General features: G+C 41.1%; 3 protein-coding genes across 5 annotated transcripts; all 3 read right to left on the bottom strand.

The window, feature by feature from the left end:
• Positions 1–9: 9 nt before the first annotated feature.
• On the bottom strand, positions 10–3133 carry LOC105392081. The gene is made up of 4 exons (XM_038114790.2): positions 2969–3133; positions 2642–2892; positions 1956–2110; positions 10–1001 (listed from the first exon to the last, which is right to left on the bottom strand). Exons 1-4 carry the CDS (start codon positions 3107–3109, stop codon positions 793–795), a joined length of 756 nt encoding a protein of 251 aa, XP_037970718.1. The 5' UTR covers positions 3110–3133; the 3' UTR covers positions 10–792.
• Positions 3134–3315: 182 nt separating this feature from the next.
• On the bottom strand, positions 3316–10572 carry LOC105392093 (histone-lysine N-methyltransferase, H3 lysine-79 specific). Of its 2 annotated transcripts, none has more exons than XM_011563686.3 (5): positions 9771–10572; positions 5709–6069; positions 5365–5530; positions 5021–5175; positions 3316–4914 (listed from the first exon to the last, which is right to left on the bottom strand). In XM_011563686.3, the coding sequence occupies exons 1-5, from the start codon at positions 9835–9837 to the stop codon at positions 3321–3323; spliced, it is 2343 nt and encodes a 780-aa protein (XP_011561988.3). In that variant the 5' UTR covers positions 9838–10572; the 3' UTR covers positions 3316–3320. The 2 variants fall into 2 exon arrangements, with proteins under 2 accessions (XP_011561988.3, XP_037970715.2); XM_038114787.2 differs by lacking the exon at positions 9771–10572 and adding an exon at positions 9592–9728.
• A 2218-nt stretch (positions 10573–12790) lies between these two features.
• On the bottom strand, positions 12791–20127 carry LOC105392082 (splicing factor 3B subunit 3). 2 transcript variants are annotated; one of them, XM_011563674.3, is made up of 16 exons: positions 19952–20124; positions 19439–19687; positions 19002–19172; positions 18620–18814; positions 17970–18444; positions 17577–17734; positions 17297–17473; positions 16578–16885; positions 16111–16266; positions 15719–15903; positions 15371–15537; positions 14832–15176; positions 14373–14593; positions 13752–14199; positions 13295–13569; positions 12791–12996 (listed from the first exon to the last, which is right to left on the bottom strand). In XM_011563674.3, the coding sequence occupies exons 2-16, from the start codon at positions 19662–19664 to the stop codon at positions 12856–12858; spliced, it is 3648 nt and encodes a 1215-aa protein (XP_011561976.2). In that variant the 5' UTR covers positions 19665–19687; positions 19952–20124; the 3' UTR covers positions 12791–12855. The 2 variants fall into 2 exon arrangements, with proteins under 2 accessions (XP_011561976.2, XP_011561977.2); XM_011563675.3 differs by lacking the exons at positions 12791–12996; positions 13295–13569; positions 13752–14199; ... (3 more) ...; positions 15719–15903; positions 16111–16266 and adding an exon at positions 17009–17058 and having other exon boundaries at positions 16745–16885; positions 19952–20127.
• Positions 20128–22352: the final 2225 nt, after the last annotated feature.

The raw sequence follows: 22352 nt of genomic DNA on the forward strand, positions 1-22352 counted from the left end.
TCCTTAATGTAAGTTTCACATTATTTATTTACTCACTTTTATACAATAAATTCTATCAAAAGTCATATAAAACAGAGATTTACTACGTTATGTATAAATGATTCTTAGAGTGCTAGTGCATAGGACGCCAAATCACTAGTTATGTATGAAACTTTGGTATACATCTTTAGTTTGAGTATATTTATGTAAACTAGAAAATCTTAAGAGTACCTAAACTGTGCAGATATTTGTTATGCAATAACGATATAATGTAGGTACTATTGATAATAATGGTGACTACTCTACTCACCGAATAGTACAATTTACAAAAAGAGCTAAATACTGCGTAGGGAAGAATCACTGACATTGACTTTGAACCTTATATTATTGTAAACGGCAAGACTGCAAATAGGTATGACTATAAATAATTAGTTACCTATGTAATTCAATGTTGTAGGTATAGGTAAGATTTAGATGGAAAAATTACTTTAAAGAAGGTAGTTTAAAATGATGCAATTGCCCCTGATACCCCTACCATCACTGTCATCATTCAATCGTTCCATTAATTAGTTATAAATAAAGCGGCGATAGACTTTTAATAAAAGTGAAAATTAAGTCCTGACCAACGTTATCATTGGGGCTTTGTGACCACAAGCGCTGAGCAATTAAATAACGTTTGCGAAATCTGAAAGGCTAGCACTGGGCGCAATTAAGACGTGACAAAAGTTTTTCGTCGTGCTCGCTTTTGTTGAGCTTTTGTCACGTTTTAAATGCGCCCGTGCTAGCCCTTCTGAGTGACCCTCTACAGAGTGACTACAACTCCGAGTCACTCTTGGCGCCGCTCTTGCCAGCCGACACCGTCTGCGCAGGCGCGGCGCTCTTGCTGCGTGGCTTCTTGCGCGCGCGCCGCCGCAGCTTCCTCATCCGGCCGCTAGGCGCCGCCGCCGCCGCCCGCGCCTTGGGCTCCACTTCTAGCTTCACGCGGACAAACATGTCGTAGTTGGTTATTGTGCACATCTTACCTGAAATAAAGGTTAGTGTTGAGGATTTTAGCTTACTTTGATGACGGTGTTATTTGATAGCTAAAAGGAAGACGCTACGGATATCGATATCTATAAGTAATTTCGTTAATAATTTTATGTTCTGGGTATACTTCTTCAGCCTGTAACAGTCCACTGCTGAACGTAGGCCTCTCCCAAAGCACCCCACTGGATGCGATCTATGTATATAGCATTCCGCATTCAAAATCTTCAGCATCCAACCACCTTACACAAGAGGTCATTCCATATATCTAGCTGATATCACTATAAAGAAAAGAATTAACATGTATACTTTATTCCTATTGCAGATTAAAACGGTTCCGAAGGAGTGACTCCCAACATTCCGCTACAGTGACCATGCATGATGTAAGTATCAGCAAACTTTTATACTTAAATAACTCTGACTGTATGGTCTGTTGAACACCATTCCCGTTCCCCATGGTAATAAATGAGCATATCAGTGCAGCAGCATGGATTCCATACATTACTATCATTGGCATTACAGTCGATGCGGTTGGATACCTGTTTACTAAACATGAATACATCCTGCTGTTGTGTTGTGATGGTGAGCTTTTATCAATTACCGACATGTATCCAACCTGCATGCGTTTCAAATCTTCCTGCTGTCGTTATAACTAGCTGTACATTATAAGGCCGTATACCTAAGTACATAAATGTGGCTACCAGCTCAGATATGTCAGTTTTATATAACAGCGCATTATGTAAGGTTACAATCGTTACTACATGTAGCTATTTACTGCGATTGTGACACAGGTAAGTTAAATATCTATTGAGTACTGAATGTACCTACCTTCTGAGTGAGTATATTATCTATATGACAGCTCCAGATTGATCATCTCATCTACACTAAAAGCTGCCTGGACAAATCAATCAAACATCGTATAAAAATAATTGAGACCCCTAGCTGGTACTGACCGTCGCAGTAGTCCTCCCCGCACTCTGTACAAGCCACGAGGCGGGTCTCGGCGACCCCGGCGCGGTTCTTGCTGCGCCGCACCATGCTGTTCTTGGCCACCTCGCGCCGGTCCCGAGCCCGTGTGCGCAGCTCCGACTTGCCTAGCTCTATCAGTCTGGAAGGACAGTAGGTGAGGGGTTACAAAATGCTGTTATAATTTGTAACTGGCTACAGGGATATGTTCTGGAGTGGAGATTTCGAGTGGAGACCACACACAGGCAAACGCAGCGTGGGTCGCCCTCCTGCCGGCTGGACCGACGACCTTAGGCGGGTAGCTGGTATTGGCTGAAAGAGGACGGCCGAGGACCTAGTGTTTCGCACCTTGGGAGAGGCCTATGTCCAGCAGTGGATGATTATTGGTTAAGTAGTGATTATTGATGATGATGAGCGATATGACTGGGAAATCCCTATAGACTGAACTACATTGGTTAAATCAATGGAATTAAAAGTCACGAATTTTCCAACAATACTAATGTCCATTGTTTTCTGACTTATGAGACAGTACAAACATAGACCACGAACATGCCGCATAAACGCACAACACAAACACACCAGGAACTTAGTTACAACATCCCTCTACACAGGGTACAAAACTACAAATATACCTATCCTCGCTTGGTACAAGTATCTATTTTAACACACTGACCTGTTAAAATACTCCTCGTCGAGCTTGGACTTGGGTCGTATGGAGGTGAGCATCCGCCACTCGATGGGCACAGCGCACAGCTCGTGGAACTGCAGGCCGCGCATCTCGGCCGGCACGGGGTCCATGAACGTGAAGTGCTTCTCCTCGTACCCCCGCGTGCCCAGCTTCTCGTAGGCTCGGACCTCCTTGCGCGGCGTCTTGGTCTTCTGATCTTCGAGAGAGTCACGGATCTTCACGTCTTCCGCTTTCACCTATGGGTTTATAAAGGCCGTTAGACATTGGGCAGTCTTTCGAAATTCAAATGTTTCAATTGATAGTTGAAGTTACCTTTTCTGGTCTCGTTTTGAAATCGGGCACTTTATCCAAAACAGCACGATATTCTTCGGCAGTGTTGATGACAGTTTTAGATAAATCCAGCATAGGGGCTTCATCTTTCTTCTTGTCGAATAGGTCGTCTATTTTAGACATATTCACAGCAGCGATAAGTACACACGACTACTTTACAACTAAACTACGTATCATTGATCCAGCAAAGTTTTGGCATATCCTAGTAACCGTTAGATCAATAAAACTTAACGTAACTAACTAACGTTAACCTAATTTTGGATTGGTATTGCACGACTAGCTACTGTGCCGAACACGGTAGAATAAATAATGTAGATATATAGGAGTTGGAGATTTAAAATTTCGTCCTAATGACAATGTTTTCTTGGTCCTCATTGTGGCTCATGAAATAGTCCCTTTTGGCCGTGTTTATTTGGTCCAGCATTTTCTTTCTATTATCGCTGTCTAGAGTATGAGTTTTATTGCTATCCTCGACCCATAATTTTCTGTTGCCATATTTATCGTTGATAAACTTCTGAGATAACGTCAGTCTTTTATTTGGGGACATTTTGCTGTTAGTTGGAGATTTTTTTGTATCCGTGACAATTTCGTTAATAGTTAGGGAGCAATTTAATTCGGACTGTCCATCTGGGTCACTTTGTTTGAGCTCCTCTTGGTTAGACCTTTTGTTCCTCCAGTAGGACTGGCTCAAGGAGTTGCGATGTTTGTTGGTGTCAGTGGCGACGTCAGGGCGGGCGGGCGGCGGGCTCGGCGACCGGCTGTCCTCACTGGACGTGTATTGCCGCGTCTGAGTCCGGTGTTTAGTTCGCATTTTCCTCTTTTGGCTGTAGAATGGATCCTTCTCGCTTTGCTTCTTATATTGAGCTGCGGGCCTGTTGACTCCCCATTTAGGTCTGTTCTCGATATCTTTCTTGAACCTCTCCTCTGACCGGAAACGTCTATCTTTCTTCAACGTGTTGTGAGTTTCTTGTGGCGCATTTTCATCAATTTTGGAATAATCTTTGTCAATATTTCTCTGAATATCATCAGTGGAATTCGCTTTATCACTAACTGAATAATTAAATAATACTGAATCTGTTTGAGTAAATGCATCCTTGTTGTTTCTTGTTGCGCGATATTTGCTAGGAGTTAATACTTTCCCGCTCTCCATCGATTCGGTAAATGTGTTCAATGAATTCAAAGACACGCTACACATGCTGTTGCCTATTGTTTGTGGGACTAGAACTGCTAGTTGTATTCCATTCTGCTGATTCATGATTTCTCCATTAATGCCGAGGGGAACAATGCTGAATTGATTTTGACTGTCGGTGATTGATATCGGAGGAACACTATGAATGAATAGGTTCAAGTTGCCTGTGCCAAGGGACCTCGGTGAACTACATTCTGTAGTATGATGTGAGTTAAAATCCTTATTACTTTGTACAGTTTGGCTTTTGGCAGAGTGGACCTCATACGTTCTGCTTGTTTTAGTAGGACTTATGGTTTCAGTAGTTCTTGAAATGTTATCATCCTCTATAGGCATGGTGTGTTCTTCTGATTTGAAATTAATTTCATTCTGAATATTATTTTTCACATTTGTTTTATGTAGACTGAATCTTTTTTCTTTCTCTAATCGAGCATTTCTCTCAGCGTCTTCAAGGGCTTTTTTCAATGTTTCCAGTTTCCTTTGTTCAAGTAGTTGTTTCTCCTGGCTCCTTCGCTTCTCGTGCTCTAATCGTAGTCGGTCTTGCTCCTGCTCTCTTTGTATGCGTAATTCTTCTAGTTTTTCCTCTTTCAGTTTTCTCTCTCGTTCTTCTTGGCGTCGTTTTTCTCTATCCTCTAGCTGGTTCATAATTGCTGTTTGCAATTCTAATGCTTTTATCCTCTTATTTTCTCGTTGAGCTTTTATTTCTGGTTCTAGGGGAACGTTTTGTCCTCTAAGAAATGTTCTGAAAAAGGATAGTTCAATATTAGTAGCATAATAGTTAATACGTAGTCCCAGTGTTTTGTTAGAAAGTTCATACTTAAATAAATAACGTTGGTTGGCTTGCATACCTTCCTTCGTCGCTACCGTGACAAGACGAACGGTCACAGTCAAACCCTGAGCTGTTTGAACTGGTTTGGTCGATGACCAAAACTTCTGCGGTATTGTCTATCATGTTCAACCCGCGTTCTACCCACGAAGGGGTTCCCTTCTTTTGGTTCGGCATCTGAAAAATACATGCAGGTTTATATAAACATGATCGATATGTCCTGTGGTGCAATGTGCAATCAATCCTTCTTGAATCCTATCACTGTTAATTTTGGTGGAAGTACCTAATTTAAGTGGAAATCAAAAGGTTAATAAGGAGTTACTTATGACTTTTTCAATAGGTTGCTCTTGTTAGTTAAGTAGGTACCTGGGGCAGTCGTTCGTTGGGCTCGGTGGGCTCCCAGAGGCGGCCGGTGGCCACGCCGCGGTCGCCCCAGCGCGGGCGTCCCTCCTCCGCCGTGCCTCCGCGAGGACTGCGCGCCGCCCAGCCGCCGCCGCCGCCAGGCGACCTGTCGCCGCTGGTGGGACGGTTCCTTAACATTTAGGTAGTATAGGTACATGTTAATGTTATGGTGCAATTCCGTACATAGTTAGCTATCGCGCGATTCAGATGCCTAATGTCAAGGAAAATTAGGTACTCCTTATTCTACAGCATCTTTATCGACATAACCTAACCGTCGATGCTATTATAGGTTAAGGTAAGATGGTTACCTGTTATCATCAGGATTGTTGTGCCACGCCAGCACAGGGTTGTGGTTGGCTGTGAGGTCGTGGAACGCGCCGCTCTTGGTCCGGTGGTTGACAGTCTCGCTGCCGTAGCCCGAGGTGTCGCCCTCGCCGTCCTCATCGTAGAAGGAGAACCGCTTGGAGGTGGAGAGGTTCCTGTTGAGGACCTCCTTGGTCCGTGTGGTGTCGTCGTGGTCGTGGCGGATGGGCGGCAGGCTGGGGCTGCGCTGGCGCGGCGCGGGCTCGCGCTCGTGCAGCTCCAGAGAACTCGCGAACTGGTCCCGCGCCCGCAGCCGCCGCCCGCTCCGCTCGCCGCCCCACGGCAGGTACAAGTGTGACATCTCCTCTGAAAGCGAAACGAAATTATTAAACTCTATCAAAACACGCTTCCGCCTTGAACCCTCCATTCGGGTCTACTGAAAATTCATAATGCGGAGGCTCCTATCTATTCGGCTCATAAAAAACGAAGAAAATTGCCCCCTTAGTTTTTTTCATAAAGGGTTTTGAAGTTTAGTCGATAAGGCATCGTTAAGACATGCAAAGAAACCGTGCGGCCACATACGAGCCTCCCCGGCCACATGTGGGAAGCCTTGCACGGGACGGTACGATCGGTTTAAGCTTCGATCTTTTTTTAAAGTCTTCGGGTCGGGATAATCCGTAGCATAGATTATCCACTGAATTAAATTGAGTTACGCAATAAGTAGGTACTTATCTATCCACTCGTTCTGTAGTCTGCGTTGGTAAGTATATAACTAATATATTATGTAGCCAGCAGTGATAATAATCTTCCTGCTCTCTAATTTCTAAGTATACTTAAACTGTCTCAACAATGCTATAATATGAATACATTATGATAATTAAAACTAAAGTAATAGATGCCAAATTAAGTTGGTACAAAAAAAAAATAGGTACTTTCATACATATACTTATATTATATAAGTACCTATCCTACCACCCTTTCGTAAAGTAGTTAAAATACTTTACGAAAGGGTGGTAGTAGGTATGTAAGTACTAATGTATGTATTTTCGTACCTTGCTCCAATTAAGTACACAGACCTTCTTAAGTACTTACTACTTTACTTACTACCTAGTTAAGAGTTATTTATACTTATAACTAGGTAGGTACATGTATTATGTATTTCCGTAACGAATGCACGGATTAATGTTGGAATTTATCTTGATCTGTTGTTTATAATTGAGAACACAAATCATGAGTTGAAATGATAAAAACACAAATGCACTCGTAGCTATTTGAAATGTTTTTTCTTTGAATGTTTATAGTATCGTGACATGTGATGACCTTCCTTTAGTAATTACCTTCCAACAATGACGATTTGTAAATAACTAAAATGCTTCTTTTGTACATTATCTTCATACTTTAGCAACGTACTACCAGCTTTATGTAAAATGCATTCTGAGGCCGGCGCCGACACATAAAGATTTTGATAAACTAGTCACGCTCTCTTGCTCTAGGTCAGTGTTTTTCAACCTTTTTCATGATGCGACCCCCCTCTTATAAAAAAATTATTCCGCGACCCCCTTGACCCTTCGGTTTTTTTTATCATGTATGTATGTGTATTGGGTGGAGTAATAATGTATGAATAAATTGTTTTTACATTGTTTTCCGATGTAATAGCAATACAAAGTTGCATTTTTTAAGTTGGTTTAGCAATTTTAGCATACAAAATATTGATTACTTGTATTGATGTTTTGAGGTGCCCCCTAATTGAAAAATAGAAAATTCAAACCTTGATTACATTTTAATAATAGTATTTAATATTACAAATTAATGTTAAAACGTTAAATAAAAAAAGCCTGATTAGTTGTTTTTATGTTTATTTATCATGAAAAATTAAAAAAATTGGCAAATTTCATAAAAAGAAAAAATAATATTATTAAAATGTTTTATTGTTTCAAAATTAGGCATTTGCTGACGTGATAACAGTCTAGACAGCTCTTAACAATATTAGACGTTGATATTTATTGTAAAAATTTTGCAAAATTCAGTGATTTTCTCCAAATTTCATGATGTTGGGCGCACTTCTAAAATTATAATGAGCCAAATAAAATTATGTAGGTAGGTATATTTGTGAGCAATATGTATGTATGTAATATGTTTTTTCGAAATCTGGCGACCCCCTACAGAATCTTCGCGACCCCCCAGGGGGTCGCGACCCACAGGTTGAAAATCACTGCTCTAGGTAATTAAAGCAACGTATGAAATAAAAATATTTTATTTGTTATTTCATGCTATGATAACTAGGTAAAGTAAATGGATACCGTAGGTACTGTATCCTTTGTTTTACGCAATTAGGAAACAACAGCAGTAATTGGATTCATATCTTTAGATTTTCGTTGGTAATTTAGATTCAAAAGTAGAACACATTTATTACTTAAGTACATTTATAGTTTATTTGAGAGCAGATGAAAGAAGTAAGTACCTACGACCTACGGATGTAGTACCTAAGTATTAAATATAGTAAGATATAGATACTTACAGGGTGTTTAAAAAAGGTAGCTAGGTGTACCTTTAATAAGCCAGATGGATCTGTTTAAAAACGTCTTTTTCAACTGACTGTACAGTGAACTGCAAAAGTAGTTATTTTAAAGTAAGTAAGTACCTACCTCGTATGACAACGTCAATCATTGTGTTTAGGCTGCCGCCGTGCTCTGAATGTTTCAGCGCGGGGTCGGCCAGCAAACAAGGTCAAAGGTCGTCAGACCCTTCAGCCCACAAGTATACATACTTATGTTTCTACACAACACCATGGGAAGCCGCCAGTGTTATATCAGCCCCAAATTGTTGAATCGATAAAACTGAAGACTCTATGTTAAAAGTTCTTTCACTGTCCGACGAAAACACAACCAAGAACGTTTAATAATAAATCACGTTCGGCGACCATTGTTGCTGCTTCGACAAAGTCATCAAATCTTTCACTGAAAATCCTTGGCCAGTTCCGAGTTGCTATTCAAATTCATATTGTTCTTCATTCAGATGCTTATTTTTACATGCCGTACACTTCTAATAATAGAATATGTACCTACCTACCCTCTTATTTAGGATGAGGGTGTAGGTACGAAAGGAGCCTCCTGACTTCTGAGTGACGTATCACATTAAGTTCTTAATTTACGAGTATAACTACTTACGACCGGCGCAGTCAGCATGACGCTATTGTGACTTGCTATCTTTAGGCTTGCTATCCTTTCACCACGGTGACAAACACTAGAGAGCGTCTTGGGTTTGTCACCGACTCTCCAGATGACTTGCCTACACACATAGATAGGCGTAGGTATAAATAAATTAAATAATGCTGAAATTATAGCGTTTCGTGGGCCCGGAGTAAGCTTCTACCACTTATTTATTCTAATCTTTTTGAACCAGTAGGTTAACCTACATTTACATATAGCACAAAAGAACAGTTTCATACTTATCTTGTAACGGGAGAAAAAGGACCCTTCATGGGTGAGTCCGAATCGCACCAACTTTTTGGCCACCCTATTCTAGAGAATATCTTGTCTCTCAAGTCTAAGTACCTAGATGGTGTTGAAATTCATTGCAAAAACAGTATTTTTATTGCGTTATTATGACAGAGGGTGGTCGAGTCAAGAATTACCCCGCTGAATGCACACACTCCAAGCCAGGGTGGCTGGTACTATAGTGGGTGGAAATGGAAATTCACGTGTAAGTATGTATGCAAATATGAAGGATGTGGGTAGGTACTCTTGGAACTTTCCAAGTTTATAAGTACCTAAGTGTACTTATTACTTACGTGACATATTTATATTTAAAATGCGCTAGGCAAGTTATTAAAAATGCCTAAGTAACCAGATTTCGCGATGAGAAGGTACGATAAATCACTATACTTACATGCAATTGGAAATCCAATTAAAAATGACAAATCCTAGTGCGATATGCGTGCAGTAACATATCAGGGAGACACAGTGGAATGGACACGTGAAATCACAATTATTGCAACAATCGTAATGAGCGCGTATTGCAGCGAGTCATGCTGGCTGCGCCGGCGCACGCGGACTGCCGCTACCCACCTCTCTCCCGCGCCCACTGCTGCTTCTTTTGCTGGACGAGCGACGCCGGCTTGCTCACTGACAACATTGCACTACACCAATATACATTACACTTTCTAATGCCTCGCACTGCACACTGGATGCGTTTCTATGGTCCGCGACAGTTACGGTGCAGCGGAGAGCGGCTCCGTATGGGGTCGGTCGCGCTCGACCGCGCGGCGGCGGCGGCGGCGGCTGCTCCCGGCACACACACGCGGCTCATCTGTTGCAGGTACAGTTACAGCGGCCACCACACATCGCTTCACCGGTCAGACGCCGACTGAACAAACATAATGACCCAATTCATATACCACCAGACGAACCACCATATTAAGTTCCTTTATCGAGCCGACAATCTCAAGCCATTTTCAGCGTGGTGGTTTCAGCGTGCGTCACGCGAATGCGAGCGTTTTCAGACGAAAGCCTCGGAAAAACCTTCGGTCGATAGCCCGGTCGCCATGACGACGTTTGTTTCACGTGCCGCGAGCTTTTTTCTTATTTGCATTTCAGGCTTTCAGGCCAAGAGGTGTGACGCGTAATTATTACTGTGGTTAAGTGGGTACAAGAGTTATTAACCCACAATACGAGTAGCTGTGCTGTAACTACCTACACATTTACAAAAGAGGGTCGCCGCCGCCGGGGACTGCTGGAAAGTTCCAGCCTACATTCACTTATTGGTATTCAGAGTCAGTCTATCGGCACGAGTGAAATGACCGGAAGACGAAAGTTAAATGGACTAGGCACAATGATATCATAATAGGGAGTGTGACATCATACTTTAACTAGGTATTAGTGATGTAACGAATGTGTGTTTTTGGACATTCGCGAATGCGAATATCTGATATCGACATTCGCGAATGCGAATATCCAGTTTGTGTTCAAATTTTTCGCCATTTGTATGGTTTGGTGGCAGTCTCGTACTGAACTAGAGGTACGTTTCGTTCTAGGCGCATTCCGAATCAGACTAGCCAATACTAGTCGCAGTTTTTTTTTAATTTTTTTATTTAGCTCCGTAACTTTAACGACATATTGCGACTGTATGCGGTTTTTGAGGGCGACTTAGACGGAACATTTAAACGTAAGGTATACATGTACGACCCCTATATTTTTGCAAAAAATAAAAAAATAAACAATTTAAGAAAATAAAATTGATTACTATTTTCTCCATTTATTTTTGAATATTAATCAACATATAAATCGTCAGATTAAATCAAGCTTCTTTACTGAAAAAATCATTTTCAAAAACCTCTAATGTGGCCTCTAATTCTTAGGAACATAGGCACTTATCATGGCCCGAAATTAATAAAATAATTTATAAATGCTATCAAAAAAAAAACATGTTTTTTACGTAAAACTTAAATAAACAAAAATATAAGCCTCTTTGTCCTTGGTTAATTAGTCAATTACTATCGTTTTTTTGAAAAATAATAAAAATGTTCTTCTGTTATTCTAACAACTTTTTAAAGTAAAAATATTTTTTTACAAATTCATAAAAATAAAAACAATGCTTCAATGTTTTTGTGGGCTTTATTGGGTTTATAAAGAAATATTTTTGATTTTTTATTAATTTAATAAGTATGTACTGAAATTGGAAAGTAGGTACTTAAAAGACCCTAACTACGCTTAAAGTTTAGTGTAAATATTTGAATAAAACATAATAATAAAAAATATAGCCGAAATCACTCATTGTCTCATTCATCTTCCAAAGAAACAATGATATAGTATAGTGTACAGTCCTATAAGGCCCAGGCCATCTTGGCATCTTGGTGGTTAGCCTTCATAGGAGCTTTTCACGGCGACAAGAACTAATTAAAAAAGAACAAAGAATACATGCAGAACCTACTAAAGTCTGTATCGGAAAAAAAACGAAAATAGTTTGTTGTTTTAAAGAAATACTAAAAAGTTTGTAAACATGAGGTTGTAAATCGTAGGCCATTTTTATATGGAACTAACCAAACATTAGAGCGAAATTTTAACTTATCCGGGCGTTCTATCTAAGGAATAGGGCTATCTTTGCCATCACCTAAATAAAACTAAATATGATAAAGTAAGACTGGTTATGTGATTAAAAGGGTAACTTGTATTTAAAAAGTTGTAGACAATGGATTTTGACTTTGTTAACCTACCATTATTTTCAAATAGTTTTTTCTAAAAAGTACCTACTGATATTCGCAAAACATTCGCACAAAATTTTGCGAATGCGAATGCGAATATCCAAAAATATGCGAATATTCGCGAATGCGAATATTCGTTACATCACTACCAGGTATACATTTTTATTGATTGAGTCGATGGCCCGCCCCGGCCGGGATTAAATCCCGATCCGGAAACAAAAGTAGAATGTTCTTTGTTTATATTGTAATGAATTGAATTTTCATAGGTTTATCGGTCCAAAGCAATGAGATGTAATTTCCATGGTTTGTCGAAGGAACTTTAATCTGTCGATAATAACTATGTAATGGATTTCTTATTGTTCCGACGCACGTAATTTTAAACATAACATAAAATATCTCGACTGACTTAAGTCCCTTACCTATTATCTGCTTATGGAACAAACCAAAATGAATTTGAATACCTACTCCGAAGTATGAACGGATTTTTCTCGTGATTACGTAGGTAGGTAGTAATTTACTAGAATTTAGTCCCTTTGGAAGTTTATGCGTTGGGTACTACGGGGTCAGCTTTCAGGAAATCAACTGATAAAATTCCACCCTAATTTTATGTCCAACAGTAGGTGTTTGATTTATCAAGCACAGATGGATTACACCACCATGGCAGCCTAATTATACCCCCCCTCCCTACTCCTATCTGAGCTATCATCAATCCTTCGTTTTCGATGACCTTGCGTGATGTCAAGAGTCAAGGCTAATTGCCCAAATATCTACACACGTATAAATAATCAATATTTGTAATAATTACGAGTAAAGGCTTTGGTGTGTAGAGGCCTTAAGCTGATGTAAGTGATATTATTTTACTAAGGATGTAAATAGGAACAAGAGAAATAATTGTAAAGTTAAGTCCTTATTTATTAAATTAAATTATATTCTAAAGCACACACACTATCATCCTAGAACGCATATCGTGTTCTTATGTCTTCTAGCTTTTTCGACACTTCGGCGGGAGTCCTCTCGAGGTCGCCCGCTATCGACTTCTGCTTCGCCGGCTCGAGCGAGTTGAACTGCTCGCAGAGATCGCCGTCTATCACATTCTGTAACAATCACATAACACAACATTAAAATCCATGTGAAGAGGTTGATTTGATAATAATGATGTAGTGATGTGGGTGGTAATGTTCATTCCAAGTACTACGGGAGTGCCGACAGCGACGCGCCCGACTCTCCGGAAGGCCCGCCGGCCGCAGCGCGCCGAGGCCCGCCATAACGGCTAGCACGCGGCGGCCGCAGCCGGCGCATGCTCTACCAACAGTGTAACACAGCTGCCGCCGCTTGGCATGCAGTTGTTGACAAACTTTGGATACCTATAACATGTAATTCGGCTATAATTACCTTGACTGGATAATAGTAGCTCCTAAACGACAAGTGATCCCGACCACATAGTGGCGAGTTTTCACTTCTCATGTGCATCTCCAGGTGCTGGAAGAAATCGTGGTCCTCCCTGGAGGTGAAGGGCAGCAGCACGCCGAGCGAGCCGCTGGCGGTGGCGTACAGCAGCGCCTCCGACCCGCCCGGGATCAGCGTGGCCCGCTGCAGGGAGGTCACCGTCTCCCCGATGTGGAAGTTTACGATTATTTCACCCTTTTGTGACGCTCCATTCAGTAATCCTGGTAAAGAAAACTAGGGTTTAGAACAAATCACTTTGAAAAATAGCATTGTATTTACGGAAGTAAACATCAGATCGGAAAAAATAATCATTGAATTTCATTAGTCTAGCATGTGAAAATTTGATATCATCATAGTATTATTACCAATAAGTATAAAATAAAAAAAAAGGAGTTTTCCTCACCTCTATCCCACAAAGCCTTGTTTCCAGTAGGGTCTTCATCTACGTCATCGCTGATGGAGTGCGGCAGTCTTATAATAGCAATGTTCCCAAATTTGTCAGACATGGCTACTGTATCATAGTCCAGAATACAACTGTTTGTGATCCATCTGGGATTGGTGTCGTCAGCAAATATAATCAGCTGGTTTTCCCGCTTCTTATATTTGACGCAAAATACTGATTCTTGAACATCGCATGCGTATATTCTCTGTCCGATGGTCTTGATGTCCGCGATGAGGTTGGGCACGTGTCGGTTCTCGCACTTGCGCAGCAGCTTGCGGCGGCCGATGTCGTAGAGCCGCAGCATGCGCCCCACGCCCACCAGCAGCTTGCCGTGGAAGGCCGCCAGCGCGCCCGGGTACTCGTCCACCGGCGTCTTGTGCACCAGCTCTAGTTTACCACCAGGTGTGATCTGAAATAGTGAACAATCTATTGTAATGCTGGTCTTATATACCGTAAATATGAATGTGTTTGATAAATAAGTCAGGACTGCAGGAGTATCCGCACAAAAATCAGTTACTTGTGTAATTTTGTCATCATGTGAACTACCATCAGTCATCTCACTAGATTGGTACCTAATCTCACCTTATAGACGTGTAGGCTGCCCTCGGTGCAGCAGCGCGGCGACAGGATCATGTCCTTGGCGACGCCGACGACGAGGTGCGGCGCGGCGGCGTCCCCGTGCGCGGCCCAGCGCAGCACGCACAGCGACACGGCCGCCTCGTTCTGCTCCAGCGGCAGCTTGCACAGCGTGCCCGCGCCGCCCGCGCTCAGCTCCACCACGCGGATCTGCGACGCCCACATGCCTGCACAACAAATCAATAATTAAAAACTTGCCAAATTACAATAAATTTATAGTATGAAGAAAGTGAAATGTTTCCCTAGCTAGAATCAAATAACCTATATTAGGTAATCTGGGATTAACGCTGGGATATGATATTGCCACATCCGATTAGAGACAGTATGCTCATTGACAAGTTCTGCTCTTGCCCAGAGAACGTGGCTAAGAATTAATTAAGTGAAATAGAAGAGGGAGATATTTACCTGCACCAGCTTTAGGTGAACAGAATATGTTTTCTGGGAGAACGTCAGATACAAAGGCGTCGGCCATTTCGTTGGCTAGCTGCTGCTCGTCGGGCCCGCCGCCCGCCGCCGCCTCGCGCATCTCCTGCGCCATCTGCACGCGCCGCTGCTTCTTCATCTCCTCAGTGTACGCGTTATGGTCAGTTTCCAATATTATGATATGGTTGGTGTCTGGGTTGATAACGAACTTCCTGGGAGTGTATTCTAATGGTATGCAGGTCTGATTGAAAACTGCGCCGAGCTTTTCTAGTGCGAGAATCCGAAGCGTGTTTGAAGAGATGGCGACGATACCTTCCGCACATTGTTCTGTAATAAATGGAAGTGATTAGAATATTTCAAGATATAAGTACTAAATCAAAAATATTATGTATTAAACTCAGCTCTGGTTAATGGATCGTCACAAACATTCGGTGATAAAAGGAGCGATATTTTTTGTCATCATTGTGTTCAATGTGTTGCCGCATTCATAGACCTACATCATAACAATTAAATATATTTACCTGAACTGAAACCGGCAGCATATTCCAAGCATTCATAGGATAGTGGAGTTAAATGGAATCGATTTTGATAGTGATATCCGAGCCAGGTCCTCGACGACACTGCCAGCACAGCCTCGGCTGCCTGGACGCGCACTTTGAACAGCTTGACCGGTCTCGATCCCAGGTATCTGAAATATGACTTGGCTATAGTAACAATAAATGTGTATCATACAAAATTATGTGTTTTTAAGGACCTCAGATCTGGTTAATTAATCGTCAATGTATTTCAGATGAAACACGGAGCTAGTTGTTACATCATTGGGTAGTTTATAGATAGCATAATGTATTAAGTCAATGAGGAGTAGTTACCTTGTCCTCGTGTCTGCCAAGTCGCCGGTGACGGAGTCTAGTGTGGTTCTAAGTAGTACTCCATTGCTCAGCCCAATGTTGAGGTGAAGGGCAGCCTTTGCTCCCGATTCAAATGGTTGTTCCACAATGCATAGGGACTCGGCAGCCGCCGGCAAAGCTTGCATGGAGCGCGGAGCCAGACAGTCCTGAAAGTGTTATGTCATTAGTAGAGGAATATAAAACCAATATTTTATTATTGGGTAAGCGCTAAGTCAGTATTTGTTTAAGAATAACGCATTTTTGGGTTGTTATAATCACAAAAAATCAGTGGTGTCCTTTTATCATCATTCAAAATCTATATTTAATTATTTATTAAAATTGGCATAAAAAATAAACTCATGAAAGATTCTTACCGCTGGATCCAAAGATATAATTCGGACTGTGTTGTCATTTAAGCCAACAGCCAGAAACCATGCCCTTTGAGCTCCTGCTGCTACAGATCCCAATGCCATGCAGGATACATCTGATGACAACTTCTTCCTTTCTGTATACTCATTTAGTTGACCAGTCTGGAAAGTCGTAATAATGTTATTAGTATTTATTGTTATACATTTATTGTAATTAAATGTAAAGTATATAAGTTTGTCCACGGCATGGTTTTGCCACCTTCACAGTCTGAATGACTCCAGTTTGGCTATGGAATATGCCGAGTTCTAACCTCAACCAAATAAATGGGAGATTAGTATGCTCTGCGACGTTGTGGGCTTATCACTGCATGGTGCAGCTACGCACCACTCTCATACGAAGCATCCACCCGAAGGCAGACGCCTCGCACAAACACGTCGGTGATTATAAACAGTAAGTGGAAGTGGAAACTTACAGGGTCCATTTCGAAATAGACGAGTTCGCCGCCCGTCAAGGCGATGACGACTTGTCTCTGGTTGACGGCGCACTTGACGATAGTTTTCTTGCCGGGCGCCTTCCACTCGTTGACCCTCTTGTCAGCGCGGATGTGTCGGATGCCGTCGGGGTACACCTGCACGAGCGCGTCGTTGCCGAGCGCGTGGCAGCTGAGCGTCGGCGTCGTGCCCAGGAACCCCGAGTCAGTCACCTCCTCCACCGTCTCACCGATAGACAGTACAAGGGTGGCGTTTACGAATGACACTATGATGTAAGAATCAAATTCCTCTGCAACCAAAGAAAAAATCAATGGTAAAGTATGTTCTACAAGTCAAGTCCTGTAATTTAAAGTATAGAGTCGACAGATGCTGGTGTGTCCATTGATGTAATGACTGGTCTGGAGATGCCTACCTGTTCACCATTGGCCAGGTCTCAATTCGTTCATCCCCGCATAGGTGATTCTAAAACGAAAAACCACTGCTGTTTATGTATGACAAACAACCAGGGTTTTATTAGTATTTTGTTTATAAGGAGGAGCATTCATAAGTGGTTTGTTGGTAACGTCACAGTATATCAGTAACACGGACCAATTTGTATAATCATCAAGCTCCTTATAATCTGGATCTAATAAACAAATACTAGTATTGCTAATTAAATCTGTTGCTGAAGGTGTTGAGGTCAATAGGTTAGTTAACTCACCATCTTTGTGTCTTCGAACGGTCCACACAGCATTAGGGGAGCCAGGTAGTTCAGAAACAGCCATTTCAGCCACTTCCAGACCATGCCTCAAGGCCCTCAGGGAGGACCTGGGTCCTCGGCCGCAAGCCAAGTACACTTGAGGGGTGTCTTCGCCAGTCAGATCGGCAACATGGCAAGCTACAACAAAATATGAATGGTTAGAAAAAAGTTTTTCATCATAAGCTATTTCAAGGCAAGTTTCGAACATTAATATGTCCCTTTTTGGTTATTTTTAACTTACATAATATTGGAGAAAGAGAGTCCAATTCATCCACCAGCACTAAGTTCCTCAATGGTCTGGGTGCGAAAAAGAATGTGTCTCCTTCTTCTAAGGGCATAGCAGAGCTGAATTCTGGTTCATCATCATCATCTCCCAAGTGAGCTATCTGATACAAGTAACTGGAAAGAAACAATAGAGAATAAATGGGCTGTTCTGTTGGTTACGTATGGTATTTTTTTTTAGCATGGAGCATTTGTGTGTCTCATATCAGTGTGCACTCTCTCCATAATTAAAGAGAGACCTTGGTTCAGAGACTTCTAATTTAAGCATGTTTATAAAATTAACTGTGTTGATAAAACGGAAATCTAACCACACAGGCTCACATGCTAATCAATAGACAAACCAAATACTTACTGGTTTCCAAATTCACAAGCTACGAACAAAAATCCAGTCTTCAAAACACACATAGATGTAGCTACAGGTACTGTGTCAAAGTATTTCAGTTTGATCTCTGTCACCATGTCTTCATCAGTTTCAATGGTTATTTTGAAAATATCTCCCTGTTCAGTCTGTGCTAGGAAGAAGAACATGGATTTTGTTTTGTGAGTAGCGGAGCAGACAAAGATCATTCCTCTCTCAGGGTCATCCAAGTCATTTCTTCGTCGAGGTATGGGGCATCTGATGTCATGCTGGTCTCCAAGATTCTTGTAAGTTAAATAGTTTTCTGAGCAAATAAGTACACCAGATGGGCCGTCATTGCCACCTGGAACTGTGATAAGGAAATTGGCATGCTCTTCCAAAGGTTCTGAATATTTTCGGACAACATGATTTAATCCCAAGTCCAATTCATAAAATGTGAGGGTTTGTTGTGTTTTTTGAGCAGCTTCACCTGAAAAAACAATATAAATTAATATTTATACAATATCTTCATAAATGGATATTAATATAATACAATCATCATAAAAGTTAATGAGGATTTTACATCACTGCCAGTCGGAAACACGGACCTCAAATAATCATTTGACAGTGTGAAATAAAAATAATGGAGATAGGTAGGTACATACCAGTAGGATCGGAGTCAGCCTCTTCATAGTCTATTTCCAGACAAGCAAACATGGGGTTCTCAAAGCCAACATCTACTCCGACCATGTGGTAGACCAGTGTGTTGGACTTATGTGCCTCCAGTGGTGATGATATTGTCAAGCGAGCCTCTGCATCTCTGTTCAAAATGTAAACAAGCTTCTGCTTTTCAATTGCACCTAAAAATAAAAAGAATTTATGAAAATTTGTAAGATACTGTTGGTTGCAAGTTATAACATAAAAAGTAGATTCAGATCTGGTGCTGTTGGCATCAAGGTTTCTTATGATAAATTGGAGGACTAGGGTTATGCATCATTAAGTAGTAGTCTTTTAATATGTAGATGATAAACATAAAAATAAACTTACCAATCATTACAGCCCGGCCTTTTGGATCAATGGACAAATACTGTCCAGGTACAATTCTACGGCAACCAGACTTCCCAAATGTTTCTTGGTGAACCTTTTCTAGAATGTTCTTAGCAGGAATGTATTCCAAGATCACTATCCGTCCAGAGTCTGATCCAATCACGATGTAATCTGAAAGAATTCCTCAAGTTAGAAAAGAGCCTACCTTCGTAAATAATACTAGATACCTAAAACTAGGTCAAATGTGCCAAACACCATTCAGACCTGGCAATGTTTGTTATTAATTGCCACGAGCGACGCGATGGCTACTTTAATCTATGCATCTAGTTATCCCATACTATCGTTTTATAAGACGCATGGAGCAAGACAATGCATATTGGGGACATGCGGTACGTACTCGTAGAGGTTAGGTTAAACTAAAATGAGAGTTCACTGACCTTTAGTTCCGCCGGTAAGTCGAAATGCCATCATGGACCTTATGATGCCGAAGATCTCCACTTTCATGAGCGTGTGTACTTTTCCGGTGTTAGGGTCTGGCCGAAGCATCTCCAGAGTTTTACCACGTGATATCACTATCTCTTGCTGTTTGGTCCCAGAAAAATTACCATGGACAGCATGGGTAATGGCTGTAGAGCCTTGAAGGGTCAAGTTATACAAATACATCTTTGTATCGGTTTATCCTACACCTGGAAAATGGTTGAAGAGGTTAGTAGAGAACGAGGTTATCAAGATTTCGGCAGATCAGATTACAATTTGTATTCAATGTTGGGCTCGTAACTAACGAAAACAGAAAGAAATAGTGTGTTTCCGAATGGGTGAGCTTACTTTAGTATTGCACCAATATAACGACCACGATAATTATGGACAAAATCATTGTGGAGATACCATGTAGTGCAAATAATAGAGAAATCCGTAACGAAAACTGAAAATAGGAAGTCAGGAGAGCTTACCGTTTATAATGAAGGGCCGATGGCCGCTATGCGGCTCGATAAAATTATTTCTTTCTTGAACACCACATTCACAACGACGCTGATACCGGCACAAAATGGCGCCGAATTTTGCCATTTCGATTTGTTTCACGAACACCAAGTTGTTCTATTCTTCACTGACCAATCACGAAAGAGAATTTTGAAAGATGGCGTTCGCTTTTATATGCAAAGGTTACCAGTGTTAAAAAATTGAGTCTGTCTATGGCTTGTCTATAGAATGTCTATGGTGCTCTTTATTAGTTTGCTACTCAATAACAGATGGCGCATCTATCATAAATATTGAATGGCACGCCTCTGTGCATGGTACTCATTGTATTAGTTTTGCTACTCAACAACAGATGACGCACATTTTATTAGTTTACTTTCCGAATCCTAGATGGCAGCACATGGTGATTTGGATCAGAATCACGGTAGTGGTGGATGTATTTTGTTATTCGTAGATTTTGTGTGGAGTATGTATGCCATTATAAGTATACCTTAGTAAAATACAGTAATGTGGTGTAGAGTCCATGGTCTAAAGGTGACCCACAAAAATGCTAACACCTCCGTTTGCGTAATCGTGTAAGTACCTAGAACTAGATGTAAAAACGCAAGTTTTTTTTTAACTCATTGAGGTGGTTTGATTTCCGGTTTCCGGCTCAGCCACATTCATGATTATATCAATACATATAGTGTTGTTTTACAAATTTATATATAATATTTATATAAATAATATGCGTTCATCACTACATAGTGAAGCTAACACTAAAAAGTTAAATCCCCTTCCCCTTGATGAAGGCCTTCGTATGGCATCGCCGTAGTTATGTGACACCCTGTATAAGATGAAAGCTCTCTAATTCATCAGCCCAGCCCTCATCTAGGATTCACCTCAGACTCTCATTTTACTGGGGGTGGTATGGTAGCAGATATTACATAATTTATGTTGATTAGATAGTATAAGTTTTGCGCTAAGTATTAACTAAGTATTTAAAATTCCAATAATACTTACATGTGCACAGGTTTTGAAATTGAAAGAGCTTCGGTTCTGTTCATTGCATTGTGGGATGGCGCGGCGTCTTTTAATTCTATTTTGTGTCGCGGCCGCCGCCTCCGACCGGCACATTGTAGTTTGTAGCGAGGCGCACCTGAGTATTCGACCGTGGGCTTTGTCAAGCCGCCTCCTTTAAATCTCCACCACATTTCTCAGGATAAACTTATGGCGCTCGGCATTTAAAGTATCGCCATGTTTGGTGGGCTCTAAATTATAAAAGCTCGAATGTCAAGCGTTCTCTCTGCCGATGTTATTCCGATTCAGAGAAAATATGAGAATACTTGGTACTTACCACGATGTAATTTATAGCAAGTGTGTCTTTCATTCGTCCAAAGGTTGCCTGGATGGAAGAGAGCTATAAGGCCGCCTATTGTGCTTATTCTTACTTTGAAATACTAACATATGATGTGTATTTTTAAAATAAAGCGATATTGTATTAATTTTAAATAAATTTCGTATATACTTAAGTACCTATTATATTAAGTGCTATTAGGTGATCTTAGTTACGATTCTTGCTAAGAGGTTTGCAGCTGCCCAGACGGCCTCAATCCTAAACCTATACCTATCTAGATTTATCTAGGCAACCGTGTCGTTGTTTAGTTGTAGCGTGGCCAATCGGCCCAATCGTAGCAATTAGTCGAACACCGGTAGCCGACATCGATCGTATAGATAGACTGGTCGATTCGACAAGCCAACCTACCGGTCACCGCGACTCTGACAACGTATTATTTTCAAATAGACAAGGCAGCCATAACTGAGAAGCCAAGTTATGCCAAGATTGGTATTTCTGTCCTTGCTTAGACATTATGCTTTACGTCTGCTGTAGACTGCTTTACAATCGAAACTCAATAAGTACTTACTTATTATAATATTGTGAATAAAAAAATACATTTATCCACCTTGATGCCGCCGATGACCACCACCAAATGAAAATAATCAAAAGATTGGTCCTTATTGGATAGATAGATAGGTATAGACATGACATAACACGTGCTTATTTTCCACAGTAGCTTGGTATATGTATTCATTTTCATCCAGATTACTTCTCTAAGTTATCATCGTAGTAGCAAAGGTACTATATTTTAAAGAAACTTATCATTATCAATGAGAGTCACCTCTAATCTCCATCCATACCCACTTTCCCACTACAAGGAATAACCATAACTTATCCTATTACCAACAAATAGCACAATAGGTAGCAAGCAGCCTATTTATTAGCATCATTGCTATCTGTGCAGCCAGCCCGTATCTCTCGGCCCACGCCGGCCCACAGCCGGGCCCGGATAATGCATCTTGGCCGTTCTCGAGCAAACCCGACAGATATACTTATGT

The sequence above is a fragment of the Plutella xylostella genome, chromosome 29 (assembly GCF_932276165.1).
Source record: "Plutella xylostella chromosome 29, ilPluXylo3.1, whole genome shotgun sequence".
NCBI lineage: Eukaryota > Metazoa > Arthropoda > Insecta > Lepidoptera > Plutellidae > Plutella > Plutella xylostella.